This window comes from Boleophthalmus pectinirostris, unplaced genomic scaffold, assembly GCF_026225935.1.
Source record: "Boleophthalmus pectinirostris isolate CB_2022bp ecotype Guang Dong unplaced genomic scaffold, ASM2622593v1 HiC_scaffold_15, whole genome shotgun sequence".
Classification (NCBI taxonomy): Eukaryota; Metazoa; Chordata; class Actinopteri; order Gobiiformes; family Gobiidae; genus Boleophthalmus; species Boleophthalmus pectinirostris.
The window spans coordinates 16,541,925-16,565,120 of NW_026571070.1; the positions used below are offsets into that span (position 1 = coordinate 16,541,925).

General features: G+C 38.6%; 1 protein-coding gene across 1 annotated transcript in view; it reads right to left on the bottom strand.

The window, feature by feature from the left end:
- slc22a17 (solute carrier family 22 member 17) overlaps positions 1 to 23,196 on the bottom strand; it is a 32,949-nt gene that overhangs the window by 9,152 nt on the left and 601 nt on the right. Inside the window, exons 2-8 of the mRNA XM_020931554.2 lie at positions 21,538 to 22,047; positions 11,662 to 11,765; positions 7,124 to 7,278; positions 6,039 to 6,204; positions 3,880 to 4,004; positions 2,328 to 2,433; positions 307 to 530 (exon numbers count right to left, since the gene is read on the bottom strand). Of these exons, the coding sequence (XP_020787213.1) occupies positions 307 to 530; positions 2,328 to 2,433; positions 3,880 to 4,004; positions 6,039 to 6,204; positions 7,124 to 7,278; positions 11,662 to 11,765; positions 21,538 to 22,011 (1,354 nt within the window). The 5' untranslated portion in view covers positions 22,012 to 22,047. The remainder of the gene's footprint in view (positions 1 to 306; positions 531 to 2,327; positions 2,434 to 3,879; positions 4,005 to 6,038; positions 6,205 to 7,123; positions 7,279 to 11,661; positions 11,766 to 21,537; positions 22,048 to 23,196) is intronic.

Here is a 23,196-nt window from a genome sequence, read left to right on the forward strand (position 1 = left end):
GGTGGATCATTTTAATGGCGTACTGTGGAACATTCACTGAGCTAATATCTCCATGGAAACAGCAGGAACAGAGCATCTTTAAGTTATTTATTATCTATTTTTATATTATATTCTACATGGGTTTTAGTTTACTTTTATCTGCTACATCTGAAGGACTTCTAATTGAAAAGATATAATATTTTGTTTTATGTTGTTAATTGCTACGGCAACGATCCAAGATGTTCATAATTCTGTAACCCATGAGTAACGGTTTACCGTAAATATTAGTCACGACTCAGTGTCCCAGCCCAACCCCACTTCACTTACACTCCATGAGGCCGAGGAGGATCAGAGAGGCGAGCCCTGTCATCGTCATGAACAGGAGCAGGATGCCACGGCGACCGCACCTGTCCACCGTCGCCCACAGCAACAGCCAAGCCCCGCCTCCCGCACAGACGGACAGCAGGTACGTCCAATAGAAACTGGGCGCCGTGCCTCTGACGTCACCGCGGAACGAGCTGTAGCAATGACTGATGCCGTGAGAGATGAACCTGAGGAGAGAGAAAGAGAGAGGGAGAGAGAGGGAAAGAGAGCGGGGGAGAGAGGGAGTGGGGGAGAGAAAGAGAGGAGGGAGAGAGAGGGGGAGTGGGTGAGAGAAAGAGGAGGAAGAGACAAGGAGAGAGGGAGAGGAAGGGAGAGAGGGAGACAGGAAGAGGGGTGAGAGAGCGGGAGAGAGGAGAAAGAGAGACAGGAGGAGAGAGAGAGGGAGAGGGGAATGGGGAGAGATGGAGAGAGAGAGGGAAAGAGTGAGACAGAGAGAGAGGGAGAGGAGGGAGAGGGAGGAAGAGAGAGAGAGACGGCGAGAGAGAGGGAGAGGAGAGAGTGGAAGAGAGGAGAAAGAGAGAGAGGGAGAGGGGGAGAGAGAGAAAGTGAGAGAGAGGGAAAGAGAGAGAGATGGAGAAAGAGAAGGAGGGAGAGAGGAAAGAGGAAGACAGACAGACAGAGGGAGAGGATGAAGAGAGGAAGGAGAGAAAGGGACAGAAAGGAGAGGGAGAGAGATAGAGAGAGAAAGGGAGAGGGAGAGAGAAAGAGAGAGAGGTGACAGGGAAAAAGAGAGAGGAGAGAGAGAACAAGAGAGACAGAAAGAGAGTGGGAGAAGGGAGAGGGGAAAGAGAGAGAGAGGGGGGGTGAGAGAGAAAGGCGTAGAGAGAATGGGGTAGAGAAAGAGGGAGAGATAGAGGAAGGGAGAGACACAGAGCCACAGAGAGAGAGAGAGAAGAATAGAGGAATGGAGAGAGAGAAGAGCAGAGACAGTGGGAGGGGAAGAGGGAAACAAATGTGAATGAGAAAGAAGAGGAATGAGGAAGGTGGGTGAGAAAAAGAGAGAGCGAGAGAGACAGGCAAAGAGAGAAAGAGAGGAAGGTGAAAATGAGAGGAAGAGAGTTTAAAGGTGTGTTAAACAGTGACGAGTTAAAGTGTCTATAGTAACATGACCCAGGTGTAATATGACACAGGTCTGAAATAACCTGATGACTAAATGGAGAAATACTAATTTTACCCCTGGGAGGTAAAATAAGGACTGTGTGTGTTATTGACAGAGCCGTTGCAGATATATATAAAATCACATTAAGCAACACTCAGTGAACCTGAATCACCCCCACCATCCTATATAATGTTATACCACTTTGGGTTTTTTTAGGTTAACTTTATTTAAAATTCCTAGCTATTAGATCTCCATATATGTGCTTTTAAACCAGGCATTAATACGATGACATTTCCATCCACACTGCAAAAACTCAAATCTAGCCAAGTTAAGATGACTTGAATTAAGAAATTTTATCATAATTTGAGTAGATTTCACTTGACAAGTAAAATGATCTACCAATGGAATAAGACTTTTTGTATTTAAAATATGAAAATACATCTTGCTACAGTTAATATAAAAAAAATACTATTTGAACTGAAAATAAGAAACAAAATCTAACATTGCTTGAATTAAGAAAAACACACTTATTCCATTGGTAGATCATTTTACTTGTCAAGTTGAATCTACTCAAATCAACTAAAATGTTCTTAATTTAAGTCATTTTAACTTACCTAGATATTTCTTTTTGCAGTGCATCCATTGTATTCCTCTTAGGCAGTAGTTTAAGCAGGGACTACTAGACTTCCCTTCGCCCTAACACTTCCTCCTGCCCCTCCCCATGGATTTGTCCAGGAAATGAAATGATGAAATTGTATATTCAATACTTACGTCTAGCCATCAAAACATAGCCCACTTATATGTTTACTCTGTACTCTGAATCTGATTTAGCCCATGTTATTTTGGGCAGTGTGTGGTGACTTACGAGGTGAATCCGAGCACGCAAAGGTTTTTCCAGATGTTTCTGCTGTGGACGAGCTCAGGGAAGGACAGATGTGGGCGAGTCGAAAGAGGCGGCTCTGAGTCCAGCTCTGAAGCAAACAAAACAAGGACTCAGGTTTTATTTCATCAATTATGAACAAATGTAGGAGTGACAAATGGAAGGAATTCTGTACTGATACTTAAGTACTATAATGGGAAATTTATATATGTTAGGCACAATTTGATTAAGCAGGCTGGCGCCACCTAGTGCCTCCGCTAAGTTTCATTTTTCTCCAGCGACTAGGTCAAGAATCAAATTACACTAGACGGTTTGCAAGAACCCTGGAAGTAAGATTCCAGGCACCAGCCAATCAGCGAAGAGCCATATATTCTGTGTTGGCAATGATTCCCGTGATTGAGGATTTAAAGCCGGAACAAAGTGTGAATGTTTGGTGAATTTTATCAAGGGGAAAGACGTTATTGCCCTTCTTCCTATCGGATTTGGTGCATTACTTACATCACAACTAAATAGCATCGATTGGTTAAATTAAAAAAAGTACCCGCCTACAATCGAGCGAATGGATCTTAACAGTGCAAGGTCAGACGATTTCCATGAAGTGAAACCGGCTGATGAATCAGACTACAAATTTAAGACAGTTTACTGCAATTTAAACTTTTGATCAGGATCTTTTGTCTTTAAAAGGTAGACTACGAAACATGGTCCACCACCTATTTGTCCCTATGCACGTTTTTCACAAACAAAACAGCCTGTATTGGTACTAAAATAGGCTTTGGCTTCTGCACAAACCTCAATGCTGCCCTGTGTTTGGTGCTCCAACCATATCATTGTGTTATAATTTACACTTTCTAAATTGTAAAATTAGGTTAAAGTGACTTAATAAAGAAACAAGTCTGCTAACTTCCATGTTAGAAAACCGCTGAGAGCTACTTGTTGTAAAAGAAATCTTGGTTGGAGTTCCTTTCAACTGAATGAATTTTTAGTCAAAGATGTGAACTTGGCTTGGAAAACTATTTATAAAGCACTTGTCTGACCTGTATTAGATGAACTCTTATCTCAGAAGAAAAGGCAGTGCAAATTTATAGAGAATCTGTCTGAATAATTTATACAATGTCACATTTTAAGATGAGAAATGAGCACACATCACTTTAGTTTGATAAGTATTCTTGTAATGTGTAAACTTGTGTGAACTTAAATCACAAAAGGTGCCAATGTAGTGAGGTTATTAGACACTAAACATTATGATAGCAGCTATTCTTTCACAGTCTGGGAACCACATTAGCATAAAGCAATCTGAGCTAATTTTCCAATACAGAACAGGCTTATCATTGTGCTCTGCTATGTCCAATGAGTTTTAATAAATTATGATGTAACCAAGTGCAATTTTCTGCTCTTAGAACTGCTGAATGAAAGGTAACAATGATTTCAAATACACTGTAAATTACATGAATAATTGATCCAGTGAACGCTTATTAAACCTCTATATCACAAAGCTTAGTTATTTTCAACGCTAAACAGACTGTGATTGTGTGCAAACCTGTAAAGCTCTCATCGTCTCTTCCTTCTCGGGTCGAGTTTCGTCTCTCGCTGAAGGAGTTCATGTCGGAAGATCTTTCTGACAGTAGGAGCCATCTTGGGGACTCTGGAAAGACCCCAGGAATGCTGCAAAACAGACAGCATAGTAAACATATGAATCTTTTAAAGGTGCATTGTGTAACTTTTCTGGTGGAAGGTCCGTCAAATGCTTTCGTCAGTAGAAATGTTATTGCTTTGTCTGAAATGTTTCACAGTATGGTATTAAACGTTTCTATCTGCATGGAGACCAAACCAGACCAAGTTACAGGTCAGATCTGTGGAGAGGCGACTCTGCTCACAGTAAATGTAAGGTAGAGCTGTTTAATGTCATACTGTGGACCACCTTTAACCTCCAACTAAATAAAGCATGAGAAGAAAGAACCTTTATTTGTCCTACAATGGGGAAATTCCAGTGTTGCGACGCATCATTTAAGTAAAGCAAGAGCATAAAATAGGCACTCACAAATCAAGATAAATTAATCATGGGTATCAGTTTGATGTGTATTTTGAGGACTTGTCACCATTAAAAATATAGTGTATTTTGTTTCTAATTGTTAATTCCCACGGCAACAGTGCTTTTTTTTGTATCACTGTAAAACCAATGGATAGGCATCATCAGATTTTGTTTCTAATTGGGCCACAAACAGACATTATATTGCCTGTAATCCAACATTAATCTCTAGTCTAGTCTAATAAAGTCTCAGACAGAGCTGTGCCTACAGTAAGAATCACACCCCCAACGAATGCTGATGACATCGGCTGCAAAGTCTCAATAATGAAAGTTCAATAAAGCTTCATTTTGAAACAAAGAACTGAATGTGTCCAGGGACTTTTCAATGGCCTAATTCCTCCTGACAGGAGCTGAAGGCTTTAGGTGACGAGCGATCAATGCGATCAAACAAAGCTTTCAGCAAGTCTGTCGGCATGGAGACATTTTATCAGACGTGATACAGGTCAATACTGCACGATCTATACACCACCGGGGACAGGAGCTCAGTGCGCCACTAATGTGAGGAATAATAGCTGGGGATCGGGGGTAGGTGAAAACTGAAATTTTCTGAGCACTCAAGCCTAGGCCTGTTAAATGCGTGATATTGCTGAAGTAATATAATAATACTGAAACCAAACCATAAAGCAAAATTATCCCCCAAAAAGTATACTTAATGTGTAATACTGTAAAAAAAACACAGACTGCAATTATTAAATAACAGAATGTAACACTTATGTAACTTGTTTGTGTCAATAATGGTTCATAGAAATTCATAATTCAACCCTCTACAGTTCAAATCATAGCACAAAAAAAAACTAGCGCAAAGAAAGTCCCCACAATAATAAATATTTACCCCCAAAACTGATTGTTTTATGTGTCATATCTCATATCTCAAACATACAAAAATCAGTCAAAGTTAGGGATGTAACAATAATTTAAATATCGTGATATCGTATCATCAGAAGTCTCACAATAATTATCGTGGGCTGTCACAATATAATCTAATTTCAAGTTTCTCTGCTTAAATGCATTGTTTTATAGTAGCAATAGCTAATAAACATCAGGAACTGCATATCCCATGATTCATTGCAGTGCAGACAACATGAAGTTATGTTTTCTAGTTGAATTCTTGGGATTATGACAGTAATAATTCACACCAAAATCTTGCAGGGTATTTTAAAAGCAAAAAAGTGTCCTATCTACAATTATATCAGCCTCTCCAAAATATTGCAATAAATATCTTACCATGAGATGCATATTGTGATAACATCATACCGAGAGATTTGGATATCATTACATCCCTACTTGAAATACAACTCTGTGTAGTTCTTCCCTTTAAATAGTATTTGTTAGTGGCTTCCTCTGAGAAGTGAAAGCATCCAATTTACTTATATATATATATATATATATATATATACATATTTTTGTACGATTTATCAACTAAAACATCAAAATCTGTGCCAACAAATTTTCTTGTGACCTGCCTCGATGCTAACCCCAAGCATATTTTCTGAATGTCTCTCCCCACTCTTCACTACTTACTGTTCTGTTGAGAAAAGTCTATGAGCTTAAATAATTGAAAAAACACACACACACATCAAATCGCAGCGTGATTAAATGCTAATATTTACCCATAACTGAGGAAGAGAGTGAGAGGAGCGGCTCCGGCCCCCAGCAGCCCCCTCCAGGACTGACAGCCCAGGGCCACGGCCAGCAGCAGCAGCTCTCCACACACTGTGATCAGACCCGCTGCCATGGTAACCACCAGCCTGAGGGAGGGCTCACACAGCTCCAGACCTGAAACGTACACGATCACAACTATCAGATGATCAATAATACAGCGGGAATCTAAGCTTTATTATAACACATTAATTAACCTCATCTGCTCATATTGTCAATTTCATATCATCCCTTCTGACACTTTGCAGCTGGTGTCAGTAGCATTTCCTGGGGGTATAAATAAGGCTGCGTGTCATTAAGAAGTTGCCGATACGACACATTCCTCGATACATGTTCCACAATGCGATACATATCTTGATACATGGGCCACAATATGATAAATATATCGATACACTGAGCTTTTAATTCGAAACGATTCAATAAAAATAATGGCTAAATGATGGCTGTGATACTAAAAGTCTTAGTTAAACCAAGTTAATATGAAATATGCCCATTAAAATCATCAAAACAGTGAAAATGTCAAATCTGTTGCATGAATGAGTTTCTTTCACCTAAACAAGCAATACCAAAAAATATTCTTGGTGATATATCGATACAGCAGCCCATGATGTCAATACTGTATCAGCACATATCAGCAATATTTTTGATATTTTTGCACACTCCTAGGTGTCAAGCTAACTGAAAGAACAATTCTGTTAGAAGCTCTGTTCCTCAATCAAACACATTCTGACCAAAAAGATCTGACTTAGTTCGAACTACAACAGATGAGCTGATTTGTGCGCTTAAAAAAGTTTCTCACATCTAAACAAGCTAGTTAGCATTAGTTTTTCCATTGGTCACTCTCATCTTTTTGTTGAAAATCAAACACTTAAACAGGACCATGAACACGCATATTTATCACAGGCTGTATTTTTTTTTCTACTATCTTAAAACATTTTTGGCAGTGTTTGCTGATGTGTAGATTGTGTCACTATGGTCATTGCTGAACATTCCCCTCATAAAGATAAACATTAAACGCCCCCAGAGTGATACTTACGTGCGATGTACAGTGTGAGGTAGACTCCGGCACTGGCAGCGGCCAAACAGAAACGCATCACGATGAAGACGGAGGGGTACGGAGAGACACACACCAGCACTCCAAAAACCACAGACAGGGTGAGCGAGATCAGGAGAGACTTGGACCTGCCCAACCTGAGGACAGACACAACCACAGAGACACGATTAGAGAAGAGAGAGAAGAAATATAAATCCCATATTATAGAGAAATGTGCTGTGTTTTGATCTGAGTGTATTTATAGAGAGGAAATAGAAAGTAGGACAAAGTTCCAGAGAGGATATAAATGTACAATGATAGTATAAAATTACATCGTATCATTTCCTGTTGTACAATGATTCAATATGTAAGGTTATGGTATACTTTAATGAGCCTGTAGGGAAAATTGTCCTCTGTATTTGACCCTTCAGTGTAGGTGGAGGAAGAAGGAAGGAAGGAGATTTACTTGGGTAACTTTGTGTACTTCTTGGAGTATTTATTTATTCTTTATTTCAGACACAAATATTATTCGGTCCATAGTTACAAAGAAAAACAGGATACAAAAAATATACAAGGCAACCAAATTAGTCCATAAAGTTAATTAAAAAGTATAGCGTCATTGTCTTTAGTTCATAATGGAGTCGTTTTCAGGCTTATATTTTTACTCCTACTTAAGTGACATACAGCGTTTCCAAAAGACTATGGTGGCACAATTGATCCACATTTGAATAATTTAATCAAATTTTTGGAGTATAAATGTCACTCCTCCACTGATTAAAAGAGCACTGATAATAAATTAAATATAGTTACCTGTGTTTGGTATGATTTTGATATCATTTGTATCACCAATATTTACTCACAGTGTCACTTGGGGGAAAGTTGTGGTTACTTCTCCCACTGTGAGTTTACAAGTAACAAAACTTTGTGTTGACAAAATGAAATGATTTGAACATTTGTGTTTATTGCATTGCTCTTTCAGAGTTTACTGTTTTTTTTCCCTTTCGTGTGGTCAGCATGCTTTGAAAATACCAGACATTGTGCATTATTTCATGTTTTTCCCTTCCAATTACACAAATGAATTACAAATTAGATGTTATGCCCAGAGAGTTACTTTTACAAATATTATTATTTGAATAGTTAGTAAGTTTCCCCCAAATACTTCTTGAGTCATTTCTTGGAGTAATGTTTTGTATGTTTACTTGAGTATTATTGTTGGAGCCAAGTAAAATTTTGGTTACAGTCTTTATGTTTTTCTTTTTTCACGTTCTTTCTGCTCATTTAATTTCTTAATGGTTTTGTTGACATTAGTTTTCTCAGTATGAACTTGTGGGAACACTGCTTCTCAAAGTTGCAAGCCTCTCTGTTTTAGTATTTGTGTATATTTGGCTGTTTATTTATAGATGTATTATTTGAACTAAAGTTAATAATAGAAAAAATAAAATAGGAAAAATATCCTTGGATAAGCTTTGTTCCCTTTCCTTTCCCTTGTTCCTTTCCCTTTCTCTGGTGTGTATGCTGTTAGAATAAACTGTGCCCTCACTCAGTTTCTCTCCAGATGAATTAAAGCTGTTAGTCTAATTAAACTGGCATCAGACCCCAGTGTTTCTCCCAAACTACAGCTCCCCCCTGAGCCCTTCTCACCCTCACAGCTCCACAGACCCGACCTGTAAACACAATCAGAAGAGAACCTAAATAACGCACTGGAGGAATTCAGACCTAGTTTTGAGCTAATGAAGCATAAACATGAGAACTGAATAGGGGATTACATATACACTACAGGGAAGGTTTTGGTTCAGTTTCATATAAATAAATAAACTAACTAATTTGCATAGTTGTGGGCAATCCGTATATCATTTGTTAATTTGTTTTTCAAAATAAAACCAAAAATAAGAAAATTAAAAAAAATAATAATAATAATAATTTTTTTGTCTTCAAAACCAAAATGAAAAAACGGATAACGATTTTTTTTTTTTTTTTGTTTTTTTTTTTTTCAGTTTTCGATTTTGTGATTAAATGAATAATGGAAAAAACTGACTGTCGGGTGATCAGGACTGAGACCAGCACTGAGACCAGGACCAGACTGGGACTAGACCGCGACTGAGACTGGGACTTGGTTTAGTCCTGGTTTAGTCCTGGTTTAGTCCTGGTTCAGTCCTGGTTCAGTCCTGGTTCAGTCCTGGTTTAGTCCTGGTTTAGTCCTGGTTCAGTCCTGATTTGGTCCCAGTCTGTTCCCGGGTCTGGTCCTGATCTCAGTCCTGGTCTCAGTCCTGATAACCCGACAGTCCATGTGGGTGCACCTCCGGGTCCGTCCCAACACTCAGTCCTTCTTTAGTCCAGATCGCAGTTTAAGTCACAGAAACGGAAAATGGTGGTTATCCATTTTTTCCATTCTTCATTTAAACACAAAATCGAAAACTGAAAAAACAAATTATCTTTTTTTTTCATTTTGGGTTTGGAGACAAATAATGAAGAAAATAGTTGCTTTTTTGTTTTCTTATTTTTGGTTTTATTTTGAAAAACAAATGAACAAATGACACATAGATTGTGGGCAAATGCTTTTCTTCATGGAGATGTTATGTACTATGCAACCAAAAACCTTTAAGTTTATTGAGATGTTCATCACAGCACTGTAGAGGCTGAAGGAACAGTGGTTGATAGGCCAACTAACCCAGAGGAATTGCAAGTGAAGAGTGAACTGCCCAAAAGCTTTTGGGCAGTTCATTCTTCCCTTGCATCCAGTGTATGCATGTATGTATGAATGAACAAATGGGCAGCTATTTAGGACATTGCATGGACTGAAATGTGAACACATTCACACCATGGGGACCTGCCAAAATTATGGGAACAAAAATCTAAATTATTATTAGAATAACAAGAAGATTTAAAGCTCAAATATGGATTAAAATAGTTATGGGTTTAGGTGAAGAATAGACAAGCAGTAATTAGTAGCAGTAAAGGTTAGAATTGGTCTCCAGGAAATCCACAAAATCCAGGAAAGTCAGTGTAATGTTCCCAAAAAGCCTGGAAATGTACCCCGGATGACAGATGGAAGCTTTCCCATGGTTACGATTTAGTGTGTTTACTTTGTGGGACTTTTGTATGTTCATTACCTGCCCTGTCTGACAACATAAATAATAACAAATCTCCGTTGTGTAAGATTTGCTGTCCTTTCCCTTGAATTAATTTATACCTGTTGAAATACAGCCTCCCCACATGTCACTTCCACCACTACATAGTTAATCTCCAGCTTCACTAACGGCTTTAACTGCAGACAGGCGCAGTAAATCTGAGGATAATTTCATTTGTATATCAGCAGCCTCCCTCTCTCTTTCTCTCTTTGTGGTGTGGTTTCATTCAGTGGAGCAGCATGTTAATGACAGGATATGAATGAACAACAAAGTGATATGATGCTGAAGACTGAATGCCACGTGCTGTGAGCTATATCTGTCCACCGTGTAACAAGATCGCTCACTTCTCATGGTCATCTGACATAAGGCAAGTGCTGAGAATATAAAACAACTTACTATGTTCATATGAGGAAATACAGAATCTAGTTTTGGTTAATTTATTTTGTATGGTACAGTATGATCTCTCCACTTTATATATTAACAAAACAGACCTAAGAATTTCTAGATTAGTTATCTTAAAGGTGCACTATGTAATGTGGAGGGTCTTCTACTTGGAGATGTTATTTATTTGCCTGGAATTTTCCACATTATGACATTAGACACATCTCCCATGCCTTAACAACCTTAAAAACATTCATTCTTAAACATGCACAGGCTTACTTTTCCAAAGACCTGACCATTTACCTATGTATCTATACTGTGATTCAAGGTAAAACTGAAATATCTCCATGAAGACAAGCAGGTGATGGACCCTCCACCAGAAAAGTTACACTGTGCACCTTTAAAAGTTGTTGATTCTAATGTCTTGTTGGGTTCAGATGGCCAAAACAAAATGCAACAAATTTGACAGTTGAATGTCATAACAAGAAGCTGTGATTTAAACATACCCAGAGTTTTGTTTTGTTTTGTTTCATTCACTCATTTTCAACACACAAACCCTGCATATTCTGGCAAACATAAAATACACTGTGTGATGTCATGTGGTAATACAGGAAGTGCTCCACTATGTTTTTAAAGTCCATACACGTTCACTAGAATCATTTGGATAATAAAAAGACAAAAAGTAGCTGTTAACTTGAAAACTACAACTACATGACATCACAAAGTGGAGCAGAGCATTTTGAGTTTTGGAGATGTAGACAGACTAATAATACATGATTACTCAAACCTGTGCAGATGAAACAAAACACAACTCCAGGTATAGTTTTGATGATGTAACAACTTTCTAACATGGCTTAAAGCTCATGAGTCACTTTTGTGCAATATAGAACCTTTAAAGATACGTAGACTATTACAAAAGTTGTGGTGTACTAGATATGTAAATATAACATAGATGTTTACATTGACCTCAGGTGACAGGGTTAGTATTACCATCTATAAACTTCATGAACAGCTCAGGTGACATTGCCTTACCTGTCTGCAGTATAACCGAGACCAAGGCACCCGGTCAGGACGCCCAGAATGAAGCACACCTCCTCCACTGGAACCAGCCAGTACTGCGCACACACCAGGTCCCACTGTACAACACACACAAGAAGACAATATTGATTAATACATAATTATGTAAATGAGTGCTGCAAAATTCAACAAAATAGCATTGAAACTGCAATTTAGAAGGTCACAATTAGCAAACTGCAAAAGGCTGCATTTATTCAGCCAATTTATGGGATCCTCTCCAGAGAACTGCCTCTCATCTGTCTGTTTAGATCTCTACAAACATGTTCTGGTATGATAACATAGCTTTTATTAGTTTATCAATTCATAGTTCAGTCTTTACCCAAATGTGCTTCCAGATGTGGATAGAACAAGAGCTTATTCTTAAAGGTCCTATATTACGCAAAATTACCTCTGGTGAGCTTTAAGCCATGTTATAATGCTGTTACCTCATCGAAAATATACCTGCAGTTGTGTATTGTTTCATACACACATGTTTGAGTAACCCTTATTATTATTGTTCACATCTCCAAACCTCAAAATGCTCTGTTCCACCTTTGTGAGATCATGAAGCGGTAGTTTTCAAGTTAACAGCTACCATTTACCTTTAGTTAATTCCAGGGTCGGTCAAAATTGTCAAAATTATTCTAGTGAAAGTGTGGGGAGTTTAAAAACACAGTGGTGCATTTCTTGTATTACCACATGACATCACAAATGTTTACAGTTTGAGAGAAGAACTCAATCTTATCACGCAGGGTTTGTGTGTTAAATGCGTGAATGAATCAAAACACAATTTCAAATATGTTTGTGACAAAGAAACATTATAACATAGCATTGAAAATATTCTCATATGGGCCCTTTAAAAAGATAAAATAAAAAAAGACATAAAGCATAAATCTAAATGCAATCGCAATGCCTGTCCAAAAATTCAATCTGCCTTAATGGAAGTAGGTTTAACTTCTGCCAAAATACTTGTTAAATGTCTCCTTAAACACACTTTGGGGTAATAATAAAAGACAGGCACACTTAAAGGTCAGATGAGAGGTCAAACTCAATTCACACCAAACTGTGAATCCTATTTTAAGTGTCCGTAGTCCCTATGCAAAAAAAGCCCCTCCTCTACTCTGTGCCCACCCACGCACTGTACCTGCGGCATGTGCCATTGGATTACTCTGAAACGCTGTCTCAGGAAAATCAATACCACTTACATCAAAAGTAGGTCAAGAAATCTCTGAGTCTGAGTGGGAGCAACTGTGAAGTGCAATGCAGTGTAAAGAAAGATAAATGGCCCCATCAAACTTAAAATCAGATCATTTGGAGAATGTATTTTATTTAAAGGGCCGAAGTTGCACAAAAATGACTCTTGTGTGAGTTCTAAGCCATGTTATAATGCTGTTACCGCCTCAAAAACATACCCAGAGTTGTGTTTTGTTTCATTCATATGTTTGAGTAACTCTTTATTATTAGTCTGTCTACATTTCCAAAGCTTAAAATGCTCTGCTCCACCTTGCGATGTCACGCCGTGGTACTTTTCAAGTTAACAGTTACTTTTTTACCTTTTCTTTAGTAGAGATGGCAATTCCAGGGCTGAAATAATCCAAATTATTCTAGTGACGGTGTACGTGGTTTAAAAACACAATGAAGCACTTCCACCACATGACAACAGAAGGTGGGGCCCAGTGTTTACAGTTTGAGAGAAAGTATAAATATGCAGGGTTTGTGTGTTAAAAGCATGTGAATGAAACAAAACACAGCTCCAGCTTTTTATGCGCAAACAACATCATAACATAGATCAGAAAAAAGCAGCCCTTTAACCAAACACTATCACTACTCTTACTTTGACTTCTCACTCCTCTACAAAGACAGCCAGGTCACATGCCTTTCTATTGTGGGAATAAACAAACTGCTAACTGCTCTAACAGAGAGAGCACTGGGGACATGTACATCTGTTCAAATCATGAGTTTTAATCACATCAAACCCAGACACTGCGTTTGAAGAGCTGAGGGGGGCGAACTGCTCTGTCTGCCACTGCCCACAGCAAAATTATTTTAGTGACGCAGATGAGGAAGTACTAGGCGCGCAAATGAAATGAACAGTGTTTAATGGGAGCGCTGAGAGGGAAATGGTGACATCATTGGTCCTGCTGCTCTAGACTCCAGGGAGGTCCCGGGTAGGAATGAAAAAAATGTGCTGCGATTTATCCAACACATATTTCACATTCTCCACCTCAAACCAGGACTACACAAGTACTAAATTAGCACTGAATAAAGCCACTTAAAGGTGCACTGTGTAGCTGTTCGGGTGAAGGGTGCATCACCTGCACTTCCATGGAGATGTTATTGTTTTGCCTGGAATGTTCCATGGTATTACATTCAGTGTTTCCCCAGTGATAGAAGAGACTATGGCATCAGGAATCGGAATACACTAGACGGTTCGCAAGAACCCCAGAAGTGCAACTTCGTGCACCAGCCAATCAGCGAAGAGCCACACATTCAGTGTTGGTAACGTTTCACAAAATCGAGGATTTAAAGCCGGAACAAAGAAAATGTTCAGTGAATTTTATCAAGGGGAAAGACGTTATTGCCCTTCTTCCTACGGGATTTGGGAAAAGCTTAATAAACCAGTTAGCCCCATTAGTGGTGCATTACATTCGTCACGACCAAATAGCAGCGACTGGTTAAATAAAAAAAGTACCCGTCTACTGTTGAGCGAACAAATCCTAATACTGCGAGGTCAGAAGGGTTTCACATCATAGAAACCGTCTCATGAATCAGACTAATGGCCCCCCATAGTCTTAAATTCTCCCCCATAGTCTAAAAACAACCTGGACTATATATTTGCACAACAAAATAGTACTTTGTTGCTCAATATATCATCATATAAAAGATGCTATACTGGTCAAAAATTACTGCTTCAAGATTAAATATAGGCAGTAAATTGAATGAGACTAAATTATTCAGTTCACTAGGTAGTACCACGCCAAAAACAACATTGTGTGAAGAAGAAGTTTGATGATGAATGTGCGAGGCGGGGCAGAGATGGCTGGGTTGAGAATCAGAGAATGGGGGCTCCATCTCGATCTTCAATTGGCCCAGCTGGAACGGGACCCCCCTCGCAGGCGTCTTATGTCTGAAAGACGAACAAGATAGAGGGTGGGAGGGTGGGGTCGAGTTAGCCAAGACAAACTGGGATAATGGGAAAGGCTGCTACATATAGGCTTCTGGGAAATTAGAGGTGGGTTGAAGTGAGCTGTGGTTCGCTGGTGAGGAAAAGAGTGTGGTTGAGGTGTGGTCCTGCCCCTGAATCTCGGTTAATCATATTAAATCCACATTAAAATAATGTATACCACCATAATCTTAACTAAATGGGGTGACCCTTCACAGATCTGATCTGTGGAACATTATGGACAAAGCAATAACATTTTTATGGAGACGAGCAAGTAGCAGACCCTCCACTAGAAATGTTACGCAGTGCACCTTTAAACTATTCAAATAACAATACCCAGATTTAGGGACTTAGTACTATTTACTTAAGAACACTTTTACACACACATTTAGTCCTAACATCTTAATTGAAACAACTAATCTAATCTAACTCAAATTAAAATCATTTATATTTCATGAAACACAACATTTTAAACATGCACCATGTAACTTTTCTCCATGGAGACAGGTAGGTGATGCTACCATGCCAGGTCAGGTTTGTGGAAAGGTGAGCCTGCTCATAGTATGCATGCATGCTCTTTGCTATTGCTATTTTTAAGCAATTAAAAACATCTATAATTAATAAACGCTACATTTAGATGAATTTAATGCCATAATGTGAACAATTCTAGTTAAGGTAATAATATCTTCCTTGAGCAATGTTTCTTAGTGCAACATTTAATTATGACACTTCTGCTTAATGCATTCGCAGAACCACAACACTGGAAAGAGGCAGGAAAAGGCCAAAGTACAAAACAGAGCATTACAGGACAGACTGGTTTGGTGAGTGGAGATCGGCCTCTGAGCAAGACACTCACAAACAGGATTTGACGCACAACAGCTGTTTTACATAACTAAAGATCCAACAGTGATAAATGGTCTTTCTCAGTGGTGCTCTAAAGTCTTTTCCCATAATTAGTTAATTTAAGCTTACAGGAAATTTGATTTGGTCTTGGTTTTGATCTGGTTTAAAAAATAAAATTACTGGTTTAGTCTGAGTTATCTTTTAGATTGCCATAGATGTGTTTTGGTCATCTGTTATATTATATTCCTGTGATGAGCTTCAATATTAGTTCACTGAAATGTCACTTTCCACTGTAAAATGTCCTATTCTAAATAATTTAATACATTACTTGCTTTTACAAACTTGTGTATGTAATAAATTGCAATAAACTATAGTCTTTTTAGGGGTGTACGTGCTTTGTCTGAATAATACTGGCACTCTAGTTGGACCCAGTCATATCACTTTAATATTTCATTACCCAATCGACCGAAGTGGACAAACAGCAGGTGTGTTTACTGGTGCAATCCAAACCCTGCCCAAAGGTGGAGAGGTGTGGCCCTCTCCAGATCTCTCAAGAAATCAATACTCAAATATATCTCAACTACACTCCACTATATTGTTAATTATTATCAGTCTGAATGTTTTTGTGGTGAAAACATGTTCTGTGACCTTTGCCCGTCTGAGTAACAGGGTGGTTCATTTGTCATAAAAGCAATTACAATCTAGTGGTGTGGAGCTTGTTTGTAAATATAAATATAAGGCATTTATAACATTTTAAATTGTCAACAGATGCTCTAATAAAGCTTATAATTCTGGTAGAACTGGGTAAAACCTCTTGGTTACACCAAACTAGGTCTCATGGTAACATTAAGCATTATACACTAAGGACTGTGAAACATTATTATGCTACTTTTAGAATCATTTTGGAAGTGGCAAGAATGACATGGTCCATTGCATTACAATGCACAGTCAACTATGTTTTATTATTATAAATTAGCCTTTTCACAGGACTACAATTTTAAACTTGAGTTCAATAGCATGCAAAATACCACACTATATCATCTATTTTGACAATTATTTAAAATAAAAATGCACTCAATTAGGATTTTGGTCTTATACTTGGCAAATCTAGAATGATATCTCCTTTATTTTTATGCAGATTGATATGAGTCTGGTCCCCACGCCCTCTGTCACGTCTCACGCCCGGCCAATCTTGATCGTGCAATCAGATTTGTATTTTTTTCAGTGATGCATATGAAACAAAGAAGCTCATTGGTCACTCATGATTTACAAATAAAATCTAATTTATCTCGCCTCAGATTAATAGATTATAGTGCTTCGCTCATTAATCCTGCAGAGATGTTTTTCAGTCGCCTGTGATATTTTCTTCCTTTATTACTTTATACACAGACAGACAATGCATGTCCCTGATTGGCTAATCCATCTGTCAATTGAGAATTATCACCAGCAGTCATTGTAGAGAGCCATCCAACCCAATATTTGTTCAACTTAAAGTGTTGAAAATGCAGGATATTGTTGACTTAAGTCTCCTCAAAGTCATGTATAAAGCAAAGTGTAATTTATTACCTGTAAATATTCAAAAACTGTTTGAGATGAGAACAAGCCACTACAATTTAAAAGGAACCTACATGTTTAAAAAACCCAGATTCAGAACCAAGGTTATGGAGCGAAGTGTCGCTGTGAAAGGAGTTCACTTATGGAATAGTCTTGACAAAGAAATAAAAGAATCAAGTACAATGATGACATTTAAAAAACATATAAAATCGAATGCACTGTGTCTGTATGAAAAAGAAAACTAAGTTGTGTATAATAATGAAGATTTACTGTTTGCAATTGATCAGTAATTGTGCCTGAACTGATAAGGAATGTTTAGTGACGATCAGTGTTGATGTTTTGTCTTGAAAAAGGAAAGGGGGGCAGATAACATAAGATTTTTTTTCTTCTTTCTGCTCCTTTTCATTCATTTCTTGTGTGTTTGATGTTGTGACACTGTAGATGTCTTTTTATGCTTTATGAATGAAATAAATAAATAAATAAATAAATAAAAAAAAATAACACCCATTTGAAAACGGGGAGATTTACAGACTCACACCTTCATAGTATTGAAGTAGTGTGTATCCCAGGCAAGTCTTACACTAGTTCAAGATCATGACCACCAAAAGCAACAAAGGAAAGGTCCAGATTATATAAATGCATTCTTTTTTCATTGTCAATACTTTTACAAATGAGGATCTAGTTTCAATAATTGATTTTATATGAATCATTATGCAGGTATCGATTTTTTCTCAACCCTATTTTAAATTGGCTCACTTCATCCTGAGCATTTGTGGAAATTGTGTGATCAGCTAAAGCCAGAATGGATGTTGCTTGATTAGCTATTAGCGTTCTTAGCCACAGCATCAGGACATTGACTAAAACCTGGTGTTGACTATTTATTGATCAGTGAGCTTCCTGCTTCCTGCACACAGCCTGCCCGCTCAGCACAGCAGTAATGAAGGAATGGACCCAATCTACAGCAAAATCCTTCATTATTTCTAGATTTCTCCTGTTTTAGCCTAAGTACAGTTGCAGCTAGACACTGTATTTTATTGGTGGGTGGATAACCAAAAGCCTGACATCAGCTGGGGCTGGGAGCACTGGGTGTGTCTCCCACGGCAACCACCAGACCAAGTGGAAAAAAACTGGCACAAGTTGGTTGTTACCGGGACAACCCAAAGATTTTCATGGGCTGGTCTCGGTAAAATGATGTTTCACTGGCTTTGCTTTTTAAATTACACCTCACGCAAAGTTGACAGTGCTTGCATTTAAAGTTCTGTATTATGTCAAATTGACAAAACATACCTGGAGATGTGTTTCGTTTCATCCACACATGTCTGAGTAATCCTTTATTATTAGTCTGTCTACATCTCCAAAGCTCAAAATTCCCTTGAGATGTCATATGGAGGTAGTTTTCAGATTAATATCTACCTTTTACATTTAGATCCCGCTTACACTGAAACGAATCCGTGTATCACCATATAGGAAACGATCTGCGTCCACACACATTGTTTCTGTGTCCACAATCCTTCCTTATCCACACAGCTTTGAGCATATTTGTTTATGTTTTACAGAAACGAAACTCAAAACCACATGGCTAATTTGCATAAATTTAGCGCTCAAAACAGCTCACTATTGTGCTGCTGATGTGGTTCAGCTTCTGTCGGACTAAAGGACATGACTCAGTGGATTATATGTGTTATATGTGTTTTTTCTGTCACAGAGGGGTGTTCTTCTAGTGGTGAGTCTGTTCTGTGCTTCTGTCGCGTTGGAAATGGTTCATGTTAAACTTTTTAGAGATTATACGTCTGCAGGTCATACACATAGACTGTATATATGAATGGACATATATTCTAGGCTCTTAGCGTTTTGGTGGTGAATTAGCTACTTCGCGGTGCATAGGCCTACATTAGCGTATCAGCGTTTTCAGGCGTCTACACAGTGTCAGATCAGATCCTTACTCAGATGAATTCGTGGGAGTTCGCGGCACCAGATTGTTCTGTCTCTGGAGCCATTTTCATTCGGATTAGTGTGGAAGTACACTGCATCCGCAAAAAACTATTTGAATACGTACTAGTGTGGACGGGGCCTTAGTACAGTGTTTTCTGTTTGAGATAATTCAGCCTATATGTGCAGGGCGTGTGTGTTAAACATGTGTAAATGAAATAAAACACAACTCCTGTCCTGGTAGGGTTTTGATGAGGAAACATTATAGTGTAACATGTGCCCTTTAATACAAAATTGTACAGTGGAGCTCTATAGTCTAATTTACTTTGCCCCTTGGTAAGAAATTAGTAAACTCAGAAGGATAAAAATAGAGATTGACTGATATTTTCCAGAGGAGCTGATTACCGATAAACACTGCTGATATTTTTGGGCTGACTGATTATTTTCCGCAAATTAGGTAATATAAATTTACTACAAACTCCCTCCAAGCCCTGTTTTACTTCAAACCCTTAAAGCAGACCTATTATGCATAATACCCTTCTCATTTAACCTCTCGGAGTTGTATTTGGAGTAATTCGTGCATGTTTGAGCAATCTTTAATCGCTTATTTTCAAGACGCCATATTGCTGATCAACTCCAGTTTTCATCCGCTAATGGCATGTACGCCCACTGCTCTGTACTTAAGTTCTTCTCCAATTATTATTTTCTTAATCAGTGACAGGAAAATAATCTTCCCATTCTCAAATACTCCAACAAATTGCACTACAGGCATATTCACAATTAACCCAGTCTATGTCTTTTTGTAGCTACCTTCCTCAGATGACAAATGTTTGGCTTAAAATAACACCAGAGAAAATATTTTTAGGAGATCTCAATAACTTGTGCAGAATTCCCTAAAGGTAGAAATCTGCACCTTACACCTGACTCGGGTTATTTTAGTAGATTTGTAAATAGTGCTTGGATATTTTTAGAGGTTTAGTTCAGTTTTGTTCAGTTTTTTTTTTCATAAAGTAAAGAATTTCATAATAGGAACTTTGAAAATTGTGTTCACAACATTTTTATCATTACCAGAAAGAGAAACTATTCTAAATTCAAGTAATTTTAACATATCTAGACATGTTTTAAAGAGTAGACCTGGTAAGAATCAAAAACATAAGAGGTTGTTATGGGGTTTACTTGACAATGCCAGTGTTTGTTGATCCCAACCAGAACAATAGTTTTGTTATTGGAGATTTCAACTACAACCAAAACTATGAATTAACTAAAGCTTGAAGGATAGTTTGAGAACAATTACTTACGTGTATAGTGCTTGGGGTGTTATATAAAGTTAAATGAGGTTTAGGTTTAGGCTGGTTATGCAAAAATCAGTGCTATTTCAGGAAAACTTCTAAGTGAATTCAACAAAGCGACGGATGCAAATTGGTAGAAATATGTGATTAAAAATATAAGACTAAAGCAAGGCAAAACTATAGACCAAACCAGGACCACGCTGAGACAATACCAGTACTTAAACATGGACAAAAATTGCAATAATCAGGACTTGACCAGGTCTAAAATCTGATTAAACCAACTACGATTAAACTAGAACTAATCATAGGACAAAAATTTTATAAATCAGGAGCAAACCAGGAGAAAACAAGGGCCCAACCAGGTCTACTTTTGAACCAAACCAGGACTAAGCTATGACAAAGCCATAACTTTAACATGAAATAAAACTGCATCACACCAGGACTCAGGTCTACAGTCAGACTCAACCAGGTGCCTGTCCAGCCAGTCCTTTCTACCTTTTGTTTGCATCCAGAAGGGACTAGAACCGGACAATAGAGGCTGAAAATCCTCCGTCCTAACATAAGACAATCCAACCACAGCTGCTAATTTACAGCACGTGTCTCTCAAATGTAGAAGACATCTCCGGTTGAAAAATTCTCATATATAACTTTTCCCTGAGATAAGAAGTAGTTTGGTGCTTTGATTGTTGATTCTGTAAAAACAGCACTGTTTCTCAGTCCTTTATGTAGATTTTTCTGCTTTTTCATGTGTAAGCTTGCATGTTTTGTTTTTTATCTATTCAGTAAATCCATGTGTCAATCACTCCCTCTTAAATCAGGGAGAAAGGATACAGCTCCAGATCCACTCATCTTTGTAAAATTTTGCCAAAGCATGTGGTTCTGTCTGGCCAGGTAAGACTAACCCATGACCCAACTAGGTCTACTTTTGAACTAAACCAGGACTAAGCTGTGACAAAGCCAGAACATTAACATGAAATAAAACTGCATCAAACCCGCACTCGATCAGATCTACAGCCGGACTAAACCAGGACTAAAAGTTACTAAATGTATATCTAAACATGGGGTTGTGTTTACCTCAGTCACTATATTGTTCTTGAGTCCTTCTGTGACGTTGTAGTCCCATCCGTTCTCACAATCCACGATGGCGGCGCGGCTACTGTTGGTGAACTGTTTACACTGTGAAGGCCCGCCGCTGTCTCCGGGCCGGTCCCCCTTCACCCAGGGCAGAGACGCGTTCAGGATCTCCGGAGAAGAAGAGGACATGGGCAGGCGACAGTGGTGAGGAGGGGAGAGAGTTATCAACCCATCCGAATTGAGAAGAAACGCCAGGAACAAGTTCGGTAAAATGGAGAGAGCGATGAGAACCCGCTGCTTTTTTCGTCCTAAAGCGAGAACCATGACCTCGCCAGTAGGGGGCAGAGCGGGTGGGAGGGGCAGGGACGAGGAGGATGGAGCTGGGGATGATGGGACAGGAGAGGAGGGGAGAGACGGGGGAGGAGGGGGGCATGGTGAGGGGGACACCAGCGGAGGGGAGTCTGGTGATGTCATGGCAACAGGTGAGGTAGGTCTAGGCGAGGGCGAGCTCTGTGGAAGACAAGAAGAACACGTGTCAAAGATGTCACTAAGCAATCTTAAAACTGTGCAAAGTTTAAAGAACAGTTGAGTAACACTTCTTATCGATTTGGACAAAGTAACAGGCTGTTTTGGTTTTTATGTTTGTTTTTTCAACTTTGCTTGTTCAAGATACCAAATACCTGAAGATAAAAGATAAGCTTACTTTAGTTGTTATATTTAGTATCCACTTGCAGTAGTTGACTGTGAAGTAATGACAACTATGTACTACAAGAGACAAAATGTTTTTAAAAGGTATTTTATAAACCGTATAAATAGCTCATTACACTAAAAGCCTTGTAAGCCCAATGAAACAGCCTATCACATGTTAATCCTATATAAAGAGTTCTTATGGCTGTGATTTGTAACACCCTGTATCACTGCTTTGAGGGCAGGTCATCTGGTTGGTGAAGGTTTTTTACGCATTAAAGTGTAAAATTTGCATTTTATGAGTGTTGGCCCTAAGGTCAACTTACACAGACACAGGCTATAATGTAATAAAGATTCTAAAAGAGAGATCTATTGTATCAAATGTCTTATTACACATGGAAGAAAGCTACCCATTCACAAAGTTTCATTAGTTTCACAATAGAAAACTATATCAACTTGCTATACATCACAATTGTGGTGATCTAAGAAGATATTTTGGGCGTTGTAAAATGCATTATAGACACTACTACATATTTCCTAAAGATGATTACAAAATACAGTAATTAATAATAGGTCAAGGAGGCCTATGTCGATGGGTGACAAACGTGTTTGAAACTGACACGTGGCTACTGGCAAAATAAAATGAACTATGATCTTTAAATTATAACACAAAATATGTCAAAAAGCAGTCTGATCCTGTTTAACTAGCCTCCTCCAGTGCTGTTCACAGCTGAGAGCAGGAATGTGGACAAGCTGTGCCTTTAGCAGCCTCCCTCCCTCCTGTCTGAGTCGGCTGCACATGGCTCTTCCTATAGCAGCAGCTTGGATCGGCGTGTTTTCCTATGGTCAGGAAGTCTTGGAAAAAACGAGTCCCACGGGATTACATAAGAAGTGCTTTTATACACGAGGAGGGTAAAGGGCGAGGAAGGGACGTAACAATCTGCCAGCCAACGTGGAGCAGACACAAAAGCT